Source organism: Dipodomys merriami, unplaced genomic scaffold (genome assembly GCF_024711535.1).
Source record: "Dipodomys merriami isolate MVZ:Mamm:240054 unplaced genomic scaffold, mDipMer1.0.p SCAF_14, whole genome shotgun sequence".
Taxonomy (NCBI): domain Eukaryota; kingdom Metazoa; phylum Chordata; class Mammalia; order Rodentia; family Heteromyidae; genus Dipodomys; species Dipodomys merriami.
In genome coordinates, this window is record NW_027202715.1 from 37,131,400 (window position 1) to 37,155,837 (window position 24,438).

General features: G+C 41.3%; 1 protein-coding gene across 3 annotated transcripts in view; it reads left to right on the top strand.

Annotated features, from left to right (window-relative positions):
* Window positions 1–24,438, top strand: part of Plce1 (phospholipase C epsilon 1) — a 262,319-nt gene that overhangs the window by 188,565 nt on the left and 49,316 nt on the right. For 2 of the 3 annotated variants that reach the window (XM_070021237.1, XM_070021238.1), the window contains exons 5-11: window positions 4,662–4,807; window positions 8,601–8,859; window positions 10,077–10,282; window positions 16,816–17,491; window positions 21,432–21,614; window positions 22,561–22,678; window positions 23,407–23,509. In XM_070021237.1, the coding sequence (XP_069877338.1) occupies window positions 4,662–4,807; window positions 8,601–8,859; window positions 10,077–10,282; window positions 16,816–17,491; window positions 21,432–21,614; window positions 22,561–22,678; window positions 23,407–23,509 (1,691 nt within the window). Of the gene's footprint in view, window positions 1–4,661; window positions 4,808–8,600; window positions 8,860–10,076; window positions 10,283–16,815; window positions 17,492–21,431; window positions 21,615–22,560; window positions 22,679–23,406; window positions 23,558–24,438 lie in introns of all 3 variants that reach the window. The other variant, XM_070021236.1, reaches the window with a different exon arrangement.

Consider the following 24,438-nt stretch of genomic DNA (forward strand, 5'->3'; position numbering starts at 1 on the left):
GGTGGGAGAATGGACAGGGGCCTGATGGGCCAAGATGAGGACTTGACTTTACCGAAGACACAGGTGAGATATGGTGGGCTAGGGACTAATCACTTTACATGGAACAAGAACATTCCTTCCTTCCAAGCTAGAGAGATTCCAGTACATGTGAGAAGAGAGTGTAAGATGTTCAGTGGGCCTAAGTGTGGTTAAAAGGCAAACGAAGGGTGTTTGAAGAAGGTCAATTGTGGAGGCATGGTAGACCTAGTCCAGGGATTAAGGTCATCAGGGCAATCCCAGAGCTTTCTGGGAGAAGCTCTGAAAGAACTGAGATACTGTTGATAGCTACTTAGGATATAACAAAGCTTTTAGAAATAACCATGTGCAGGAAAAAAAGAAAGAAGGAAAGGGCTGAAGTTTCATTCTTTCCTTTTTCTGTGCTATTGAAAATTAGGCAACATAAAACTCCTTGCTCCTCTGGGGTACTGCCATGCTACAGCTATCATACTTCATACTTACTGTGATTTTTGCTTTTCTTTATGTTAGTACCCTGAAACTCCTGATTTTGGTAATACATCCCCTTTTCCACTTATAAGCTATGACCACAATTTATTTATACACTGGGCAATATTTTGGTATTCATCACTGAATCTTATTTTTTCCTTTTTTAGTTTTTTGAAATAAGCTTTTACTATATAATCCCAGCTGGCCTTGAACTCACAATCCATTAGCCCTAGCTTCTTGAGTGCTGGGATGACAGGTGTGTGTCATCAGGCCCTGCTGGATCTTTTATTTTTCACTTATTTTGTCTCATCAATGAAATTTTTACCACTTAATGCTAGTAAAAGTATGACTACATTAGACCACAAGAATAGTTTCTGAAATTTGTAAGCACATGTTGGGTCTGTGTGTGTGTGTGTGTGTGTGTGTGTGTGTGTGTGTGTGTGTGTGTGTGTGTGTGTGTGTGTGTGTGTGTGTGTGTGTGTGTGTTTATGATACAGTGTTTACATAATCTCAACAACCAGGCCCTGGGGACTTACCCTTGCTGATGGAACAGTTGGTTTAAATTAGGTTTCCATGTGAAATTCACTATCTCTATTTTTTTCCTAGTATTGTGGGAAAGTGTATGGAAAATGATTTGACTGATAGGAAATAAATCTGGATCTGTGATCAGGATTGAGACACAAACCCAGCCATAGTCTTCCCCTGCTCCGAGAAGCAGGCTTCTCCCTGGGGGAGGAGGATTTAACCCTTTCCAGTCATCCTGTGGTATGAGAATAACCTAGAAGAATAGTAACTTAACCAGAAACTCTAACTTGCCAAGAAAGGAACTAAAGCCATGGGAAGACTATAACCAGAAGCCCCATGAGTTGGATGACTTTGAGAAACCACCAGGATCTCACCAGGTGCTGGTGGCTCACGCCTGTAATCCTAACTACTCAGGAGGCTGAGATCTGAGCCACGTGGTTCAAAGCTAGCCTGGGCAGGAAAGTCCATAAGACTCTTATCTCCAATTAACCAGCAGAAAACTGGAAGTGGTGCTGTGACTCAAGTGGTAGAGTGCTCATCTTGAGCTGAAGAGCTCAGGAACAGTCCAGGACCAGAGTTTAAGCCCCATAACCAATCCAAAAAAAAAAAAGAATCAGGATCTATTTTTTTTCTTCTTTAAGTTTTATTATAAAAGTGAGGTACAAAGGAGTTAGTTACACAGTTAGTTAGTTACAGTCAGGTAATGAGCACATTTCTTTTTTAATAGTGTCACTACCTCCCTCATTTTCTCCCAGTTTTCCCCCTCCTACCATTCTTCCTTCCCCAAAGTTGTATAGTTCGTTTCCAAAATAGTGTTGATTTAGTATCACTGCTGGATTAGTTCACCTTTTATCCACATAGTTTCTGTGTTTTCCCTTCTCCTCCCCAAATCAGATAAACTTACATATAGGACAAAGGATACAGAAATCAAAAGCCGTGACAAAAGGGAAAAAACCAAAAGAAAGGAAAAAAACCTGCAAACAATACAATAAAAAAAACCTTATTTATGGGCTGGGAAAGTGGCTCAGTGGTAGAGTGCTTGCCTTGCATGCCGGAGGCCCTGGGTTCAATTCCTCAGCACCACATAAGCAAAAAGAAAAAAGCTGGAAGTGGTGCTGTGGCTCAAGTGGTAGAGCACTAGCCTTGAGCTGAAGAGCTAAGGGACAGCGCCCAGAGTTCAGGCCTCATGACCGGACCCAAAAAACAAAAACAAAAAACCTTGTTTACATTTCTTGGAGTTCATTTTGATCTTATTTTCATTTGTAAGAAAAAGAGTGAATTTCCAACTCAAAGAGCTGACAATATTATGGTTCTGGCTGTTCTCTTCCCTTTGTAGGATAGGGCTTACTGAGAGAATTGGAAAGCAGCACCAAAGATAGTCAGTCTCTGTTGGCAAGATAACTTCTTGGTCTAATGGAGCTGGGGTTTTACAAAAATGACTTTTAAATGGGTGAATGACAAGGCATGGAGGCAGTGAATGAGAGATTGTTTATAACCACTGTAGTCAGTTTAGGGGAACCTAGAGAGTACCTGGGAAGATCTGGACAAGGCTTGTCCTAGATCCTGATTCTAGATCTTTTCTGATGTTGCCTGAGGGCCAGCATTGTCCAGTGCAGGTAGAGAACACAAGGGTGTGCTGAGGGGCTCCTGGGCACAGGCCAGGCTTAGCGGTGGCAGGTAACTTATCATATTTTTCTTCAGCCTATTTCAGAAAGGAAAAGACATATTTTCACCCCAATGTTTCTGGATGGTACTAGAGTATACCCTGTTTTTTCACCAGAATTCCCTGTTGCCATTTCCCTGTTTGTTTCTATATAGGGATTGGAAACCATATCAATTCTTTGAATTCTGTTTTTGATTAATTTGTTGTTGTTGTGCTTATTTGTTTTTATACCTTTAATGACTTGAGGGTTCTTGCTTAAAATCTTAGTCTTTTATTTCAGCTTTTGTCTTCAGATGCATAACCCCAGATTGAATGCTTAGGATTACCTACCTAGGGCCATGTACACACGAACTATCACCTTTCATCAGATGATGAAAGACAGAGCACTGAGAGTCCTAGTTTTAACATCTACAAGGTCATAACTGTGGAAAGTCACTTCTCTAATGAGCCATAGATTCTTGATCTGGAAAAATTGGGTTGGACTGCCCTCTATGGTTGCTGCCAACACTGAGTGCCATTAATCCTTATCATTTTTTCAACTTGTGGGCAGTATGCCCTTGACTTTGAACTCCTATTTCTTCCTTTGTCTGGGTCACCATGAACTCTGTTCAGGCTTCACTCTCATGATGGCTGGGGAAAGATTTGCTCTCCAGTTAGAATTGTTGCTGACTTACATGTAACTAATAGAATCATGTGGGGTCAAGACCACAGCTTTGATCTAACAACTGAGCTAATCCACCCAGATGTGGAGAAAGCAACTCAGATGGACACTGTGTGTCCCAAAAAATACTATTATAGCAAAGAAGCAGCAAAATGATCTTACATTTTAAAAGAGATGACTTCAAGGTTACATATCATAAAGAGGAATGTAGATGTAAGAAATGAATATTAATTTATCCTCTTATTTGTTTAGTAGAAACAAAATAAATCATACTCACATAAATTTAATCCTAGTGCTGGTGAACATTAGGATTTGTGTGTCCATATTAGGCATACAATATGGAAACAGATGCTTTAAGTCCAACTCTTAACCTTTGCCACCTAATGGTTGAGGACCTTAAGCAAGTGTCTAGTTCCCCATTCTTAGGATTGTTACGAGATAACATAGGTAATGCTTAGAACAGACCCTGGACTAACAAGTGCTATGTAAGTGTTCTATCTGCTCCTTATTTTGTCATCTGAAAAAATATAATTGATTACATATATATGAAAGGTGATTGAAAAGTACTTTTTGTATTTTTAATTTAGTATTACATAATTTACTTCTTGACAAATGTTTTTCAATTTATGGGCTAACTGTGTTGATTGCATTTCATTTTGATGTCTAGCAGTCAAATACAATTCTATCAAATTATCCTTAGGCCTTATTACAGTGTAATGGAATTATCTAGATCAAGAGGAATTTTATGAGGTTCCTTTACTATAAAGGAGAGATTAATGACTTGCCTAGAGTCATTAGTGAAGTGATGGAGCTAGGTTTTAGTTTTGGATCTTAGCTAAGTCCTTCTTTTCCTAGTACCAAACTGAGTTTAAAAAGCTGAAAAAAATTCATTTGAAAAGTATTTATTCATAAACTGCATTGTTAAATGGCAATTCCTTTTTTGAAAAAAAAGTATCTAGCTTCAGCAGCTCATACCTGTAATTTTAGCTACTCAGGGGGCCGAGAACAAGAGGATCAAGGTTTGAAGCCCAGAGACTCTTATCTCTTATCTTAACTAGCAAAAAACCAGCAGTGATATATGGCTCAAGTAGTAGAATGCCATCCATAAACATAAAAGCTGAACAAGAGTATGAGACTCTGAGTTCAAGTCCCAGCATAGTCACATACAGACAGACAAAGCCAGGCTACAGGTGTGGCTTAAGTGGTAAAGCTGCAGCCATAAACAAGAAAGCCAAACAAGTGCAAGGCCTATGAGTTCAATAAAAAAAAAAAAATAGTAATCAAGCTCCCAAGACCCCTCTTCAGTGACTGCCCTTCTTCGTCTTCCAGGTGAGCTCCTGGGTAACATGGCTGATCCTCACAGCAGGATCAATGGAGGAGAAGCGCGAAGTCTTCTCATATTTGGTGCATGTGGCCAAATGCTGCTGGAACATGGGCAATTACAATGCTGTCATGGAGTTCTTGGCTGGCCTCAGGTAAGGCAGTGGGGATATGGAAATCTGGATGGATCCCTCTTTCCAACAGAATGGCTCTGAATTAATTGTCCAAACAGCCACACTTACCCAGGGTGGGCAATTGATATTGATAATTTTGAGGAACAAGTTGTCTTCCACTAAATACTGTTGAGGATAATGGAGGAATGGCACACTCGTACACTGTTGATGAGAAAGTAAATTAGTGAAGCCATTGTGGGAATCAGTATGGGGGTTCCTTAGGAAACTAAAGAAATAGAACATCCATATGATCCCACTGCCCTACTCCTGGGCATATAACCAAATGAGCATCAGTCAGCATGCAACAGAGTTGCCTATATACCACATTTGTAACAGCACTATTCATAATAGCCAAAGTATGGACTCAGCCTTGGTGCCCATCAACAGATAAGTGGGGGAAAAATGTGGTATACACACTAGTAAGAATTATTCAGCCATGAGGAAGATGTAATTATATTATTTTCAGAAAATGGATGGAACTGGATATTATCATGTTACGCAGAGTAAGCCAGACTAAGGAAGACATCTCCTGCATCTTTTGCTCATGTAGAATCTAGACTATTAAAAAGAAATGAAAGAGTGACATGAATATAAAACAGGGACTGTTTGAGAGGAGAACCAGTCGGAAGGAGGAGGACACAGGTGATGACTATGATTGAGGTAATTTACATGCATGAAAATAGAATAATGAAGCACATTAAAATTGTAAAAATATGTGTAATAATAAAGGGCAACAGGAAAGAAGAGTGCTAGAGGGGTGAAGTTGATTACAGTTCATTAGATGCATAAATGGAAATATACTCTTTGCGCAGTTAATACAAGATAGTAAAAAAAAAAGGATTTTTATTTGATTCTCCAGGTACCTATATAGGGATTTCAGGTTTGAAAAGTAGCAGAAGAGTGCCAGTTGCCCATCTAACGATAAATAATTGATCTTCGCTGAAGTGTGTCCTTTACTGCCAAGCGTAGTTTGAGCTCACACAGGAGATTGTAAATGAGAATTGTATCTCATTCATTCCTTTGCTTCTTATGTTTATACCTCTGCTTTACTGCCAGAAAAAATAAATTTTAAAGAAGAATTGTCACTGCTTTGTAATTCAGCTCCACTGCCTTCCAAACCTACCCAACTGGCTCTGCCTCCAAACCTTAGTGATAGGCTGGAAGGTCCTGGGGCTTTCAGTCACTTTATAGTAAATAAGTAACCCATTCTCCATGCTAGTGCACATGAGTGAATCTCAGAAACAGGAGACTAAGTTTAAGAAAGAAAAGAATAGGTGAGGGGGAGTGGAGGGAATGGAACAAGGTGCTTCAAAGCACAGGTGGTATGGTTACTTATTTATTCAGTGCTTAAAAATATGCAAACAAGCTAGATGCTGGTGGTTTATGGCAGTAATCCTAGCTACTCAGGAGGCTGAGATCTGAAGATTGAGGTTTGAAGCCAGCCCAGGAATAAGTATGTGAGACTCTTATCTCTTATTAACCAGTAAAAAGTCAAAAGTGGGGTAGAGCTCAAGTGGTAGCATGCTAGCCTGGAGCAGAAAAAAAAATCAAAAGCAGGAGGCCAGGAGTTCAAGCCCCAATACTAGTACATACATATATAAAAGAAATTTTTTAAAATATACAAACATAAGCCAGGTGCCTGTGGCTCACACCTATAATCCTAGCTACTCAGGAGGCTGAGATCTGAGGATCACAGTTCAGAGTCAGCCCAGGCAGAAAAGTCTGTGAGACTCCTATCTCCAATAAACCACTAGAAAACCAGAAGTGGCACTATAGCTCAAGCGGTAGAGCGGTCACCTTGAGCTGAAGAGTGCAGGGATAGCACCCAAGCCCAGAGTTCAAGCCCCATGCTCCCCCCAAATATATATATATACACACACACATACACACACACACACACACACACAATCAAGTGCCAGTGGCTCATACCTATAATCCTAGCCACTCAGGAGGCTGAGATGTAAGAATGGAGGTTCAAAGCCAAGCAAGGCAAAACATCTTGAGAGACTCTTATCTACAGCAAAAATCCAAAAGTAGAGATATAGCTCAAGTGGTAGAGCACCAGCCATGGGAGAAAAAAGCTGAAGGAGAGCTTAAGACCCTGAGTTCAAGCTCCAGTAATGTCACATACATACATACACACACACACACACACACACACACACACACACACACACACACACACACACACACACACACACACACACACACACACACACACACACACACACACACAGTAAGGTTCAATAGCTGATGCCTCTAAGTCCAGCTACTTGGGGGGCAGAAATCAGGAGGAGCTCAATTTGAAGATATACTAGTGAAGATATTCTAGAAAAAAAAAAAAGTTATCTCAACCAATAAGCTAGAAGTGGTGGTTCATATCTTTGACTGCATGGAGATATGGGTTGGAGGATCATATTCTGAAGCTCCAGGTAAAAACTAAGAGACTATAGTCAAAAGAATAACAAAACAAAAGGATATAGAGTTGTGGCTTAAATGGTAGTGAGCATAAGACTCTTACTTCAGACCTCAATACTGAAAAAGAAATGCGCAACAACTCTAACTGGTGCTACATACATATGTTAGAGAATTATAAAGAACCAAAGGGAAAGAGAACACCAGGGGCCCAGTGGGGGATGAGTGCTGTGTGCTGATGAAGAAAAACCACTGGGGCTGTATCCATATTGCTTCTGTTTCACTTTTAAATCAGGGTGTGTGCCATGTTGTACTTTATGTCCTGTGGGTGTCCCATATGCCATATAGTGATTTTTGAACCTACTCTATCTGTCATTCAATTTAAAGCAACTTCCCTTTCCCACATTTCATAGCCCAAGTCTCAGAAACTTGTAGTAGGGTGGGAAGACATGTTTTGTCTTTCCTTTCCAATTCAGTCCCATTTGCCCTCATGGATACCCATGTGGGTGGCAATGGGATTTCCAGCCCCCCTCCTTGGCCTCTTTGAGTCTCCCACTGCACTGTTACCTGGAAATATGCCATGGACTCTCTGGATGACCACTCAGTCTGTACCCTCAGGGCCTAGCTCTGGATGTCTTTCCTCTCAGGCTCTTTCTGTGAGTCATTTTATTTATCAGAACCTTCCAGAAAGATTGGGCCCAACCTCCTGCCGCCATGTCTACTCCAGACTCACAGGAGATGAAAGTACTTTGTCGTTCCATCTCCACAGATGCAGGACACATCTCCTAGGATTGTCATAGTTAACATCTGAAACCTCAGAAGAGATTTCCTGCCTTGCTGTGCTCCCCACACACAGATACAGACCCATGCTCCCACCAGTGTAATGGGTACATGAAATGATTTATGACTTCCTTTTATTCTATAACTGTAAATGTTTCATAGTGGAACATTATATGCCTTGAATCTGTGTGGAGTCATGCCACTCATATTTGGCCCAGAATAAATGACTTTCTTATTTCCTTTAAAGAAGAGTTACTATTGTGCATCAACATTACCACTATGGGTGCCTTTTAGCTATGACTTCCAGAAAAGCCCAGACTTACAGTCAGTTGCCTACCTTCTATAATCAGCCTGGTTTTGTATATATCTCTTGTTATTTAATTTTGTGTTTTCATTTTTGAAAAACATGATACTCCAATCACTGGAGAAGTCAATGGAAACGGGAATCCTAAATAGATATTAATAAGTCAACATACAATTTGAAGGTTGAGAAAAGGAATTTCTATGGAATTCAGACTGTTTAATTCAGCTCCTTTGTGTCTCTTTCAGTCTGGATTAAAATGTCACTTATTTTCAACAGGTCAAGAAAAGTTTTAAAAATGTGGCAGTTCATGGACCAGTCTGACATTGAGACCATGCGGAGTCTGAAGGACGCCATGGCTCAGCACGAGTCCTCCCTGGAGTACAGGAAGGTGGTGACGCGGGCACTGCACATCCCAGGTTGTAAGGTGGTTCCCTTCTGTGGCGTGTTTTTGAAGGAGCTCTGTGAAGTGCTTGATGGAGCCTCTGGCCTCCTAAAGCTTTGCCCACGGTACAACTCCCAGGAAGAGGCGTTAGAGGTAAGGTTCTGGGGCACTCTTGCTTCCACCTGTCTTACCAGTCCCTGACTGTCCTCATCAAGTCCACAGTTGTCTTTGTTATTTTGGAAGTCGCAGATTGGTTCTCAAAAGTTCTGGAGAAGACGATGCCAATGAGCACTGCTTGAGGCTCGATATTGTTGGGTTAGGTTTGATGGACTGTGTTCACTGCAAGTGGAAAGAGTATTGTTTTCTAGTTTTTATTTGGAAGGCTGATGTGTTTTTCTCATTGTTTGGGAATGTATAGCTACAGAAGATAAAGAAAGTCAAGTGAGAGGCTTCACTTTTCCCAAGTCAGTGAGAGAAAGGATGGGTTAGGTCAGTGCTCCTTGTTTTCAAGCTGTGTGGGCAGAGCTGAAGGAAGCCAGGGCCTTGTCTAAAGATACTCTCCAGGCTTCTGACCTCACTGCCCCTGTCCTCCAAGGCCTGTTGCCTTTTGTTCTTGACCCTGGAAATGGAGAAGATGGTGTGAGTTTTGACTGAGTGTACTGGGTGCCGGAGAGAGGGGGACATTGAGCAACTAGAAGGAAAAGATAAGGTGGTTAAAAAGAATTTAATGGAACCTTTGAGGCATTCCATACCTGGAACGGCTCAGGTCATTCTTGTCATTAGTGTAACAGCATTTATTACTGACCCTTGTCTGTCTGTCTGTCTGTCTGTGTCTGTGTCTCTCTGTCTCTCTGTCTCTGTCTCTGTCTCTGTCTCTGTCTCTGTCTCTCTCTCTCTCTCTCTCTCACACACACACATACACACACACACACATACACACACAGCTTTTCTTAATGCTCCCTTTAGGGCCAGTCATTTCATCTTGTTTCTAAGAGTAGTATACTTTTACTAGGTTTTTTTAAATTCTAGTTCTCAGTATAAGGATAAAATAACTCGGCCCATCCTCTTTGAAGTGCCTAATGCTCTCCCTAGGGAATCCTGGAATAATATTGCTTTTTGTGTTTTAAATGTGAAATAGAGTGTTGATTCGTGGAGTGACAAAAGTTGTTTGGCAGAAATAAGTGTGAGTTTTGGTATTTTTCACGTGGTGAAGTGGAAAAAAAAGTTTTCCCTGGAGGTTCTTGTTTTCTTTCCAATGAAATAGGCACAGATGCTGTTATTTATTGCTATTATGATTTAGTTCCCCTAGCCAACTGGGTTATTCAGACATTTTAAGTTGAAATAGCAGATTCTTGGTCTTTTCCCGACAGTTTGTAGCAGATTACAGTGGGCAAGATAATTTCTTGCAACGAGTGGGACAGAATGGCTTGAAGAACTCAGAGAAGGAGTCCACCGTCAACAGCATCTTCCAGATCATCAGGAGCTGCAGCCGAAGTCTGGAGACAGAAGAGGAGGACAGCGCCAGCGAAGGGGACAGCTCTAGGAAGAATTCCTTGAAGGATAAAACCCGATGGCAGTAAGTTTAACAGATCAAGAAGGGAGAGTGTGCATGTCTTCTCTTTTCCTGTTAAATAGGGTACCTTTCCCCTTCCCCCACCCCTGCTACTTCAGTTAAGTTTCACATGAATGCCTTTAAAAACCACCATTTTTGCCTGTTAGCCATGCTTCTTTAACCCTTCAAACCTTACCAATTTGGAGTTCAAATTTTACCTTTCCATTTTGCTACTTTGTTCAAAATTAATGTTCACAGTCTTAATTCCTTGCCATCTGTTTTCTTTCTTTTTTTAAGGTAAAGATGAGATTTATTATTTTTAATGTACTTGGTCTGGGTGATCAGTATTTATAGTTGTCAGTATTTATAGCAGCTTCGCACAAACTCTGGTTAATTGTAAGTTGAAGGTTTAGGGACTTCACTTGGAGAAACACTATGCTAGGCACTTGCAGTCATCCTTAGTCATACAAGGGATCATGGTTGTTTGGTATTCAATAGCTCTCTATCAGCAAAAAGTGCAGCCTGGCTACACACGCTCATCCCTAGCAGGTGAAATGAGAGAAATCCAGGAGGTTAGGCATCTTCAAGGCCTTTTTACTACTCATAGTCAAACCTAACCTCCAATGGAAGAACCTAGCCCAGAATGAGGGGTCCCTTTCACCTGGCAGAAAAAGGCTGTATTTGTAATCACAAGTGATGCTTGCAGGTATCTGGGGTCCAGATACATGTAGATGTATGTTTAAAAGACATTGTTGCAAGGTACCAGTGACTCATGCCTATAATCCTAGCTACACAGGAGGCTGAGATCTGAGGATCATGGTTCAAAGCCAGCCTGGGCAGGAAAGTCTGTGAGACTCTTATCTCCAATAAACTACTAAGAAGAAGCTTGAGGTGGTTGTTGTGGCTGAAGTGGTAGAGTACTAGCCTTGAGCACAAAGAGGCTCAGGAACAGCACCCAGGCCCTGAGATTAAGCCCCAGGACCCACAAAAAAAAAGATATTGCTGTTCATTTTGTAGGGCATGCACATGTTCTATCTACATCTACACTGGAAAGGCTATGTTTGTCAAACATTATTTCTTTGGAATTGTGCTAGACCCTTAAAGCTGTTTATGATGAGAATAAAAACTCGGAGTGCAAACAGGAGTTGGCACTTTCCTTTATACATCTCAGTATGCTTTGTTTTAATTTTCCAGCAATAGGCCCACCCATAGTCTTATGTCTCTATGAGTTAAATGTATTCACACAGGCATAGCTTTTATTCTTCATGTTGGTAAATGATTTTAAAAATTATTATAAATGAATATGATAGACCATGTGAAATATAACTGGAATATTTCTAGAATCAATGCTTGTCAGGGTACAGTAGCTTATTTGGAGAAATTGGGTATAAACAAATACCCAATTGTGCTGATCAAGAGCTCGGCCTTGCAGTCACATTGCCTGGGACTGAGTCTCAGCACCACTACTTATTATTGCATCACTTGGGTAGGTCTGCTTAATCTTACTAAGCCTCCGTTTTGTAAATTGAGAATGATTATTTTGCCACATGGGATTGATAGGAGGATGGTGTGAAACAGTGCCTGCAAATGAAACAAAACACCTGGCTTGTTATAAATGCTATATAAATGGTGGCTATTGTAATTCATGTCTGTCATCCCCTGCTCAAGTGCTAAGCTAAGGCTGTGTATATGAACACTTAAGTGTGGCACCATTGCAGAAGTTACACCCATACCCTCAGTTACACCCATACCCTCCCTGCAGAGTTGTATTCTCCTTAGAGACATGCCTAGAAGGTAATCTAACCCCACAGGGATAGAAAATAAGGAAGCTAAGCATAAAAAAGTAGAAAAGATAATAGTTGCCAGGATTAATCACACACTCTCATAGACACAAAATATAATATAGACACACTCTCATAGACACAAAATAATAAAATAATTTTTTAAAAAAGTAATTGTTGGGCTGGGAAGATGGCTCAGTGGTAGAGCGATTGCCTTGCATGCCTGAGGCCCTGGGTTCGATTCCTCAGCACCACATAAGCAAAAAGAAAAAAGCCGGAAGTGGCACTGTGGCTCAAGTGGTAGAGCGCTAGCCTTGAGCTGAAGAGCTGAGGGACAGCGCCCAGGCCCAGAGTTCAGGCCCCACGACCGGACCCAAAAAAAAAAAAACAAACAAACAAAAAAGTAATTGTTGGGTACTGGTGGCTCACACCTGTAATCTTAGCTACTCAAGAGGCTGAGATCTAAGGATCATGGTTTGAAGCCAGCCTGGGCAAGAAAGTCTGAGACTATTATCTCCACCGAAACAGCAAAAAAACAGAAGTAGAGCTGTGGTTCAAGTGGTAGCATTAAGAAAAAATCTCAGGGACAGTGCCCAGGCCCTGTGTTCGAACCCAGAACAGGCAAACGCCGTGTGTGTGCGCGTGCACGCGTGCGCGCACACACACACACACACACACACACACACACACAAATTTATTTTTGAAAGAAGATGTACAAGGAAGACCCAACCTTACAAACACATCACAACCTCTCATCTACAACTGACTACTTAGTCCAGTCCTATCCTTACCGTAGCCTCCCTCCCCAGCTTTGCTGGTGATGGAACACTATTTCTCTCCCTTTCTCTCTCCTTAGCCAACACCTGACAGTCCTGCTGTGACCTATAACAAAGAGAGCCCTTTTCGCACTATCTGCACACTTAGCTTTGTTTATTACTTCAGTCGTAACTTGAAACTTGCTCATCATTTTGCAAAGAAGCAGTGTTTGCTTGGGTGGTTTGACTGATTAAAAAAAAAAAAAGTTTATGTACTACCCAGATAGAATTTGGATGACATCTGTAATTGAGAAAAATCAGTTGAAAGCAAGAAGAGAGCTTTAACAACACTAGATTCTTATTACAGGGGATACTTACAGAAAGTCATTTGGAAAAGATAATTTTTTCTGTCTTAAAATATTAAATTCAGTCTTATCTGTCACTTGATAATTTATGTTCAAGTAATCATATTATACGAAGCCTATCTTCATTAACTTCATTCTTTGTAACAAAGAAAATATATAACCAGGTTGACAATAGCCCTTTGTCTTGTGTGTGTGTGTGTGTGTGTGTGTGTGTGTGTGTGTGTGTGTATGTGTGTGTGTGTGTGTGTGTGTGTGTGTGTGTGTGTGTGTGTGTGTGTGTGCCAGTACTGGGGCTTACCAAGCCTAGGCCCTGTTACCCAGCTTTCTCCACTCAAAGCTGGCACACCATCTCTTGAGCCCCAGCACTACTTCTGGCTTTTGGTGATTAATTCATGATAATAGTCTCACAGACTTTCCTGCCCAGCTGGAGAATGCCCTTTGTCATATAATACAAGATTTTTATCAGGGGACATTAGAAAAGTGCTGTCCATTTATGGTTTCCAAATGAAAGAGGCTGTAGATGTCTTATATGTGATAAGGCATATCACATGTCATTGTTGGCTAATCACATCTGTGATCTTTGATTAACATTATTTGGCTCCTAAATATTAATGTTTCACCTCATTTCTGCTTGTAAATCCACAGAAAATCCTCTCTTGAGAGAATCAGGCTCAGAGCTGCGTAAAATTCACCCTTGTCATCTAAGAGACAAAAGCTACTAGTAGTTTCCTGCCTGAAATGAATTTATTTCATTACAAACAATTGTCAGTTTTATTTTGGAAATTAGTCCCTGGATATGAATGCTTTTTAATGGAATTATTCCCATCTGGCATTAGTTCCTTTTGTAATCTAAAATAAAAACGGACGCCAAGAAAGGCAGTGGCCCTGTCTTCCAGCTTGCATCGCCTCTGAGACAGCAACTGTCTCCACAAAAGCCTTCTCAGTTTTCACTGTGGAATATAGGAACATGCCATTTCTCATGCTAAAATAAAATCCGAAATTTTAGGTAGAAATTAGCATAGATTATGTTTTAACTAGTACTGGTGCTCACCAAATGAACCTTTGCGGCTCTTAAAATGACCAAAAAAAAAGTGTGATATGGAGAATGTGGGAATGATCCCAGAGAAAAACTTGGAAGATGCTTCTGAAGAAAGCCTGTCTAGGGAAACAGCTGGTTTGGTTCAGCCTGGAGAAGAGAAAGTAGTGAAAGAATAGAAGGAATGAAGCTCATCTCCCTATATTTAATTATAGTGGTGTGTTTTATTGAGCCAGATCCTAGGCTGAGTGCTTTCAAGTGTTGTCTTGTTTGGTCTTCAACCTCTTCATCATCTCTGGGAGATGAGCATTGTTATTTTGCTATTTACAGATAAGTGAAGTATGGCTCAGAGAGTGCTAACGTTTTGGCCGAGTCATGCAGCAAACAGGTGGTAAGAGCTGAACAATTAGGTCTGGGGTGAACCCAGAAGGCATGTTCATAACCACATACTGCAAGTATGAGACAGTCATGTTAGTGAATGGAAGCAATGATTTTTCCACGGTAACTGAGCTAAGTTACACAACCAAGACTTTAAAAAAAATTATTATGAAGTGTAACATTAAGGACATGTCTCTGTTGGGCAGGTTCTTGCCAACGTGGCTCCATATAAAGGGAGCAATAATGTCCCCTTGCCTTCCCCTTGCCAGATCTTCCTGATAATCTGAGTCCAGACTCAGTGAAGGGAATTCACTGAACTTCCCATTCAGACAAGAATTTTTAATGTGTGTGTCTGTGTGTGTACACATACATACAAAGTGAACATCTAAGTGTGTCAAGAATTGTTCTTGCTTATTTGGCCTCCATAACTGTGTTTCCCAGCAAATGGCTTCAAACTAATCTTATTTTAGTTTATTTTGTTGACCATGGTGCTTGAACTCAGGGCCTGGGCGCTATGAGTTTTTTCCACTGACGGCTAGTGCTCTACCACTTTGAGGCACAGCTCCACTTCAAGTTTTCTGATAGTTAATTGGAGATAAAAGTCTCATGGACTTCCCTACCTTTGTTGGCTTTGCACAGCCTCATATCTCAGATCTCAGCCTCTTGAGTAGCTAAGATTATAGGAAACGAGCCAACAGCACTCAGTTCATATCTTATTTTTACTAGAGCTACCTCTCAGGCAATTAGTTGCTAAATCTTACCGATTTTTGCCCTAGTAAATTTAGGTCATGGCTTTTGTTTATGATTTAATGGAAAGGCAAACAACTGTAATGATCCCAGGCTCTAGAGTTAGTAGACCAAACAAAATGCCACCTTAGCTAGTCCTCTTCAGAGTTGTGTAACTTTGACTTCTCCTGTCCGAAACTAATACTTTAAAAGCAAAAAAAAAAAAAAAGATAAAAATTACTTCACAAGTATGATCTATATAGTGTAAATATCTATATAAACTTTTTAACAGAGTTCCTAAGAGAGAAAACTGATCTACAATAAAGATTATTATTGTTGATAATAAAATGTAATAGCTTATTAATTCTTTTCTTATGCCAATAGTCAAGTGCCATGCTAAATGTAAGATTGTTGAGTCTGGGAAGGTGGCTCAGTGATAGAGTGCTTACATGAGGCCCTGGGTTCGATTCCTCAGCACCGCATAAGCAGAAAAAGCCGGAAGTGGTGCTGTGGTTCAAGCGGTACAGTGCTCGCCTTAAGCTGAAGAGCTGAGGGACAGCACCCAGGCACAAAGTTCAGGCCCCAGACTGACAAAAAAATAAAAAAGATTGTTGAATGCTGCCCTTAAAAAATTACCCTGTGTCAGGTACTGGTGCTGTGCCACTTATAACCCTAGCTACTCAGGAGACTGTGATCTAAGGACCACAGCTCAAAGCCAGCTGAAGGAAAATCTGTGAGTCATTTAAATAGGGATACAGGTGGACCCATTGCAACAATGAGAAGTACAAGTCGTTATGTCGAAAACGAACTTTACAACTTTGGTGGGGGCGGGGGAGGATTGGGTAGGGAGGCAGGGGAAGGCTGGGAAGGGATGTGAAGGGTAAACAAAGGAGGAGGCTACAGTGCTTGATAAGAAATGTACTCATTATCTTGCCCATGTAATTGTAACCCCTCTGTACAGTATTTTCACAATAAAAAAATAAATAAAATTTTAAAAAAGAATCTAAAAAAAAAAATTAACCACCAGAAAACTGGAAGTGGAGTTGTGGCTCGAAGTGGTAGAGCTCTAGCTTTGAGCAAAAGAACTCAGGGACAGCACCCAAGCCTTGAGTTCAAGTTCCACAACCAACAGGAAAAAGAAAATTACCCGGACTGGGAATGTGGGTTAGTAGTGGAATGCTAGCTTACCGTGCATGAAGCCCTGGGTGCGATTCCTCAGTACCATATAGACAGAAAAAGCCAGAAGCGGCCCTGTGGCTCAAGTGGTAGAGTGCTAACCTTGAGCACAGAGAGGCTCAGAAATGACACCCAGGCCCTGAGTTCAAGCCCCAGAATTGGCAAATTAATTAAATAATTAATTTAAAAAAACACTTACTCCATGATGGTGTTTTCTATTTCCTCTACTAATTCAAATTCCTAACAGGAAGAGAATTGAAGTCCAGGGTGAGTGGAAGAGCTCTGTGTTACTCTCCTTTGTGATTAAAAGACAGACCAAATTTGTGTCTATCTCTATCAGGTTTATAATCGGAGACTTGTTGGATTCAGAAAATGACATCTTTGAGCGCTCTAAAGAATGTGACTCTCACAGATCAGAAGAGGCACAGAAGGCCTTTGACCATGGGACAGAGCTCATCCCATGGTATGTGCTGTCCATCCAAGCGGATGTGCACCAGTTCCTGCTGCAGGGGGCCACGGTCATCCACTACGACCAGGACTCACACCTCTCTGCCCGCTGCTTCCTTCAGCTGCAGCCTGACAATAGCACTTTGACCTGGATAAAGCCCCCTACTGCCTCGCCTGCCAGTGCAAAAGCCAAGTGTGGAGTGCTAAGTAACACAGCTGAGCCTGGCAAGTTCCCATTATTGGGCAATACTGGGTTAAGTGGCCTGGTGGAGGGAGTCTTGGATCTATTTTCAGCCAAGGCTGTGTACATGGGACACCCTGGCATTGATATACACACTGTGTGTGTTCAGAACAAACTAGGTGGCATGATCCTGTCAGAGACTGGTGTGACACTGCTATATGGCCTTCAGACCACGGACAATAGATTACTACACTTTGTGGCACCAAAGCATACAGCTAAAATGCTCTTCAGCGGATTATTGGAACTCACTAGAGCTGTGAGAAAGATGAGGAGGTTTCCTGACCAAAGACAGCAGTGGCTGCGGAAACAGTATGTCAGCCTCTATCAGGTAAGGGTGTTGGCCACCCTTCTCGTTGGAATAGTGTAATTCTGAGAGCACACACTTGGCTTTTAGACTACCCTAGCTGTGTAATTTGGGGCAGACTTTACATCATCTCTGTGTTCATGATTCTCTTATCTAGAGAGTAGAAATGAAAGCAATGCCTGGCCATAGGATGCCTGTCTTCAAGAATTAACTGAGTCGGATGTGGTGCTGTGGCTCAAGAGGTAGAGCGTTCGCCTTGAGCTGAAGAGCTCAGGGACAGTGCCCAAGCCCAGAGTTCAAGCCCCACAACTGACCAAAAAAAAAAAGAATTAGTTGAGTCAATATGCATAAGCCGCAGTGTAAATCCATATGATGTAAAGAATAGTGTCTGCTCATGGTGGATCCTATTTACTACTTTGGATGCCAATAGAAACTTGTATAGTTCTCCTGTCTAGAAAAAAAAAACAATAACTACATTTCAGACTGAAGATTTCATTTGAAAGCATTATCTGAAGGCTTTTATTGTTAATTAGTGACTGGCTGACATATTGGAGATCTTTCTTTGGAAATTGAAATGGTGATTCATCACATAGCATATTAGGTGAATTCTTTAACTTCCTGCGTATTGATCTCCAATGGTAGACATTTTAAGGTTAAAAGAAACTTTCCCAAATAAGGGATAATTCTTACCTGCAATTCTCTCTCACCAGATTTGTGGTGGCAGCAGCCTTCAGTAGGCATTTTCTCACAGTTTGCTGCTTAAATTGAGTGAGCTTCTCATTAACCCTGAATCACCAATTAGTTAAACCAAAACTCCATCTGTGGTTGGGTGACAGGCTGGGATAAAAAAGATGATAAACAGAGGCACAGGCCTACACAGAGTAGTGTGCTTGTTTGAGGAATGTGCAGGTTGCTGGAAAAGCAAGTGATAAGCCCCACTACAAAGTGGCACAGTTGAAATGACATTGTCAAAGGAGTGGTATTGAAGTATCCAGTTTTTCTGTTATGTTTTTCTATGTAGATGAAAAATTTTATCATTTTTTTTTAGTATCACAAGTAGAACTGTGACTTAAATTACTTGTGGCTAATCTCACCTTCTTTTTACAGCTGCAACATGTTTTTTGCTCCTCCTTCCCATCCTAGGACATATAGACATATATAACACCCCCCCCACACTCTTCTTTTTTGAAGTATTGGGGTTTGAACTCAGAGCCTCAGGCTTACTCAGTTTGATTTTGTGGCTGGTGTTCTACCTCTTGAGCAGTGTCTCCAGCCTGCTTTTTATTGATTATTTCAGAGATGGAGTCTTGCAGACTTTTCTAGCCAGGCTGGCTGGCCTTGAACCACAATCCTCTGGATCTTAGCTTCTTGAGTACCTGCTGTTACAGACATGAGCCACCAGCACCTGGCACAATGCCCCATTTTTACCCTTTGCCCTGCACTTGCACAGTGATTATATCTTGAATAATTAACTTCATGAATCGATAAGCAGATAGTCCTACCTATTCAAGTATGCTAATGCTCCATAGCACAAAGACACTTTTAGTTAACTCATCTAAAATGGAAACAAAAACAACAACTTCCTTTTATACTCCACAGGGAGAAGCCCATGTGGTTGCTATTTGGAAGAAATCTTCAAGAGCTATTATGCATATTGATTTTAAATTAGAATTCTTCCTTAGTCTTCCAGAATCATCAGAATCCATTAAACATGGACATAAACCAGTCTTAAAACTCCATTACATTCCTTGTCACAAATGCTATGTGATTTAATTATTCCCATTTGTTTCTTGTCAAGCTTAAGCAACTGGATTGACACATAAGAGATACAGTAAATAAACTAAAACAAAAGGTCATTTGAACTCTCACACTCCCATTATGTAGTTGTGTTGTCGTGGAAAGGCTCTCCATCAGCACCATGTCATCAGTCGCTGTGTTTAGACAGTTGAACAATCTGATATGTGTTACCCTGCCCTTTATTTTGAGAAAGTTTGCCCTCCACAAAGTAAATGGTGCTCCAAAAAGCAAGGTAACTATATGTGATTTCAATGATAAAATTGGATATTTGTTGAAATGCAGATTTCTTTAGAAGTTTGATGGCATAGTGGGAAAAGTAAATTGAGCATCCTCAGGATAGTACTGAGCACTTGGTTTTTTCCTCAGTGTTGGTGTCCTTTGGAACCACGAACCTGTTGGTACTAGGCACCTTTTGTGCTTGGATTCCCATTTATTCTTGCAACCTTCAGGATCCTCTTCCTGGTCACACACACAACGGTAGTTCTAGCTCCTCTGGAGGATCTCAAGTTTGAAGCCAGCCTGGACCACAGAATGAGGCTTTGTCTTTAAAAAAAAAAAGTTGGGGCTGGGAAGGTGGCTCAGCGGTAGAGCGCTTGCCTTGCATGCTTGAGGCCCTGGGTTCAATTCCTCAGCACCACATAAGCAAAAAGAAAAAAGCCAGAAGTGGCGCTGTGGCTCAAGTGGTAGAGCGCTAGCCTTGAGCTGAATTGCTGAGGGACTGTGCCCAAGCCCAGAGTTCAGGCCCCACGACTGGACCCTCCCCCAAAAAAAACAACAAACAAAAAAGTTTTATAGGAGGAGAGAGATTCTGTATTGGATGATGTTTCTCAAAGGAAAATGTTTCACTTGGATTGGCAGATTCCTCCAGGGTATATCCAGTGAAAAGGAGGTATTTAAAGTGAAATTCATGTATGATAGACTTGGGAGAAATAGATAATGAACAGGAAGAAGTTACAGATGTCCCATTATTAGGAGTCACCTCAAGATTGCTATATCAAATACCCAAGTTACTCAGCATCCTGGAACCATAGCAGGAGATAGGAGATAGAATTCACAGTTTAAGTCATAAAATCAGAGAGTCATTGAATATGAGGAGGAAGGAGTAAGCAAGAATGTACATATAGACATACACACAAATCTTTATTACTTGTATATTATCTGCAATAAAGCAAACTATTTTGCCAGTACTTCCTTGAAATTACGAAGATTCCATTGGAGTAAAGGCAGTAAAAGGATATTAATTTTTTTGAGGTACTGATGATTCACCCAGGGTTTGTGCGTAATATGCAAGCTCTCTACAACTGAGTTATACTCTTAGTCTTTGGAAATTCATGTTAAAGAAACCCTTTCATACAATGTGTGAAATATCATCAACACTGTCTTTAATTCATTTGTGTCTTTCTGTGCATTTGATAACTGACTTTCCTGACTCCTGGACACAATCATTAATTATAATTGAATGAATAAATGCTTGCCATTGGCTTTATAAAAGATAGTACCCAGAGTTTCCCTGACAGCAGAAAGCATTGTAAGTCATTGCCTCCCCCCTGGAGTGTCTTAGCTGCCCATCGCATCATAATCTGCATGGTTTTCTCCATCCTATGGGCTCTTATTTATCTTCAGCTTTCAATAGCTCAAGTGGATGGCAGCTCAACTCTTTGAAGAACTCCCCAGGGCCCTCCAAAGTGAATTTCTCATGGGCCACATGCCCTTTATTTCAAGTCAGACTTTCCCATGCATCAAACTAAGTGAGAACTCTACTGGGTATGATACAATAACAAACAAAAAGAAGTAAGTTTTACCTGAGTAAAATTAACACTCTATTCTTCGCCACAACACCACCGAGTCTCACAAAGCTCAGATTTTCAGAGTTTTATGAAAATGTCCTAGCTGGTTCTGAGATCAGGATGGAAAGTAGCTTTTTTCTCAGTTGATTGGTTAACTGAAATTGCTCAGGGATAAGACAAGGAGGACAGGGAACACACTGGGAGTTCTGAGTGTTAGGGAACAGAGTGGCAAGGTGGGGGGGTTGGGGGGGGAGGGTGCTAGATCATACATCTTCCCTGGTGGCCTTTGCTCTTCCATCTCTGAGATGATTGTGGTAATGTTTACTTCTCCTTTGCTTGATGCTTCCCTCCTTATGGACTGAGCATATGATTCTTTACAGGAGGATGGTCGGTATGAAGGCCCAACTTTAGCTCATGCTGTGGAGTTGTTTGGTGGCAGACGGTGGAGTACCCGGAATCCCAGCCCTGGGACATCTGCAAAGAATGCTGAGAAGCCCAACATGCAGAGAAACAACACCCTAGGCATAAGTGCCACCAAGAAAAAGAAGAAAATCCTCATGAGGGTAGAGTGTTGCTTGTTTATTAAGCCTTACATCTATCTAGCCTTCCAGGATGATTGTGTGGTCTACAGCCTCATAACCCCTTCAGGTTATGTGAGCTGGGGACAAGATGAGATCGAAAACAGATCATCAAAGGAGCTGCCACATGCTTCCTGGGTGGCCAGGCCCAGTGCCAGGAGTCAAGTCAAAAAAGGGAGAAGAGTTTCTTAGAAGGACACAGGGCAGTTAAGTGGTGTGTATTCTAATAAGAGTCATTGTTCAATCATCTGCACAGTGACATGGGAGCCGAGTAAAGGAAAATATGAGGCTTAGAGGCAGACAGTGAAGACCTAAGAGCAGTTGACACATGGGTCTTGGAAGAGTTTACCAAGCACAAACAAAAAGCAAAAAATCCCTGGCAGAGACAGCAAGATGCCTAAGAGGCTTTGCTTGTGAGAAGAAAGAGGACTGGATGGCTGGAACATGAGTTCTGTGATGGCCAACGAATGACTAGAAAATAGTAGAGGTCGAGTTTTGAAGGCCCGTTGTGTTGTATGAGGCATACAATTTAAAATGTATCATCATTATGTATATAAATTGTGTCATATAATATATATATTATCACTATGACATGATATTGACTTCATGGCTACCTAAAAAACATCCCACTCTGTGTCTATCCATGGTGCTGATGCTTAGTTGACTTTCATCTGCTTCACAATTATGTGTGAACACAGAAGATACGGAGGTGGGGTGCCTCCTCTTTTCTGCCTCTCATCCTGAAGAGTTTCGATAGTAGAGCACACAGGATAGATAATGTGATGTGAGAATACTGGATCAACATAATATCTTTACTGGTCTCACCAGGAAGAGACAGTATTGAAGGTGGGTTGGTGAGAAAATAGTGACCTGCCTGGACTAAAGCAGGTCTGACACAGGCTAGGAGCCATGGTGAGCTTTGTGTTCCCAGGGGGAGAGTGGAGAGGCCACGGACGACGAGATGGTGACCCGAAAGGCTAAAGTGTACAGAGAGTGTCGAAGCCGAAGTGGTTCTGATCCCCAGGATATTAACGAACAGGAAGAATCAGGTAAGGCAGCTTGTTCACATCCAAGACTTTTCTGTTAGTTTTATGGAGAAAATAGGCATTTAGTCTCAAGCTGGTGAATTTAATATTATGGGCACTGCTATCAAGACTCTCACAACCATGTGATGAAACCCAACCCCTAGAGGCACTTTCTGCTAACACACTGTACTTAGAAGAACATTCTCATTAAATTGCCATTGTTGGGCTAGGAATGTGACTTAGTGGTAGAGTGCTTGCCTCCTATGCATGAAACCCTGGGTTTGATTCCTCAGTACCAAATACACACAAAGCTGGGAGTAGCACTGTGGCTCAAGTGGTAGAGTGGTAGCCTTGAGCAAAAAGAAGCTCAAGGACAGTACCCAGACCCAGAGTTCAAGCCCCAGGACTGGCAAAAAAAAAATTGCCATCATCATCCGGGAATTTTAGAAGTATAGGGTATAAATTGATGGATTGGACCAGTAATTCAAACCTGGCAGAATGAGAATCAATCTGAATGTTCCAGCCACTCCCAGGACAAACTGACTTAGGTATTAGGAATTGGGCATTGTATATTTTTCTTAAGGTCCCCAGATGATTTTGATGCATGGCCAGTTCAAAGTCTGTCATCAAAATACTTGAACGCTTCTTATATAGAAATCAGCTGCATAATTGGTTTGCTCAGACACCAAGAGGTATCTCAGGTGTGTAGTTCAATTGAGTGATTGTCTCTTTTCCACCCTTCCTACTCACAGAAGCAAATGCCATTGCTAGCCCTCCCAACCCTTCCAGAAGGGCTCACTCTTTGACCACGGCTGGGTCCCCCAACTTGTCTGCTGGAACATCATCTCCCATCAGGCCAGTCTCCTCCCCTGTGCTGTCTTCTTCAAACAAGAGTCCATCCAGGTGGGGCCTTAACATGATAAAACAGAAGGGCCTTTCACACCATTGCACTTGTGAGGAAGGGCATGTGGAACGATTGTGTCTAATTTTGACTTACAGTTAAGTTGAAAACTATTCACACACACAAATTTTAAATGATGTTGTTTTGATTCTATGTACCTGTCTTTTACTCTTGTGACACCAACAACCCCCTCACCAGAGCTGAGTGGCAGTAATAAAACCCAAACTGTGATTCTCTCTGTCTATAGTGTAGCCACTAATCACATACAGATATTTAAACTAATTACAATTAAATTAGATTGAAAGTTCAGTCAGTCACATTTCAAATGCTCTACCACCCTAAATGGCTAGTGGTTACCACATTGAATGCTGTGAGAGCATTTCTGCCAGTGTAAAAAGCTCTATTAGAAGCTAGGCACCAGTGGCTCAGGCCTGTAATCCTAGCTACTCAGGAGGTTGAGATCTGAACATCGCAGTTCCGTTTGAAGCCAGCTCAGGCAAAATAGGCTGTGAGACTCATCTTCAATAAACTACACAGAAAAAGCTGGAAATGATGCTGTAGCTTAAGAGGTGGAGCTCGCCTTGAACACAAAGAGGCTTGGGAACAGCTCCCAGGCCCTGAGTTAAAGCCCTGGATTGGGGGAAAATATTCTGTTGGAGAGCACTGCTCTACATGAAAAATAAATACAATGTAAGCTACCTGACACTATGCTAATTGGTGAAATACATTTAATATTTTTCTCACAGATCAGAAAAGTTATACATGCCTAGAGAAATGAATACAAACTTTGCAGCAAGGTAGAGGTGTTTATATAAGGTGCTAAAGCTGGTATTATAGAAAATTATCATTTATGGGCCATACAAGTTACACACTAAAATAAAAT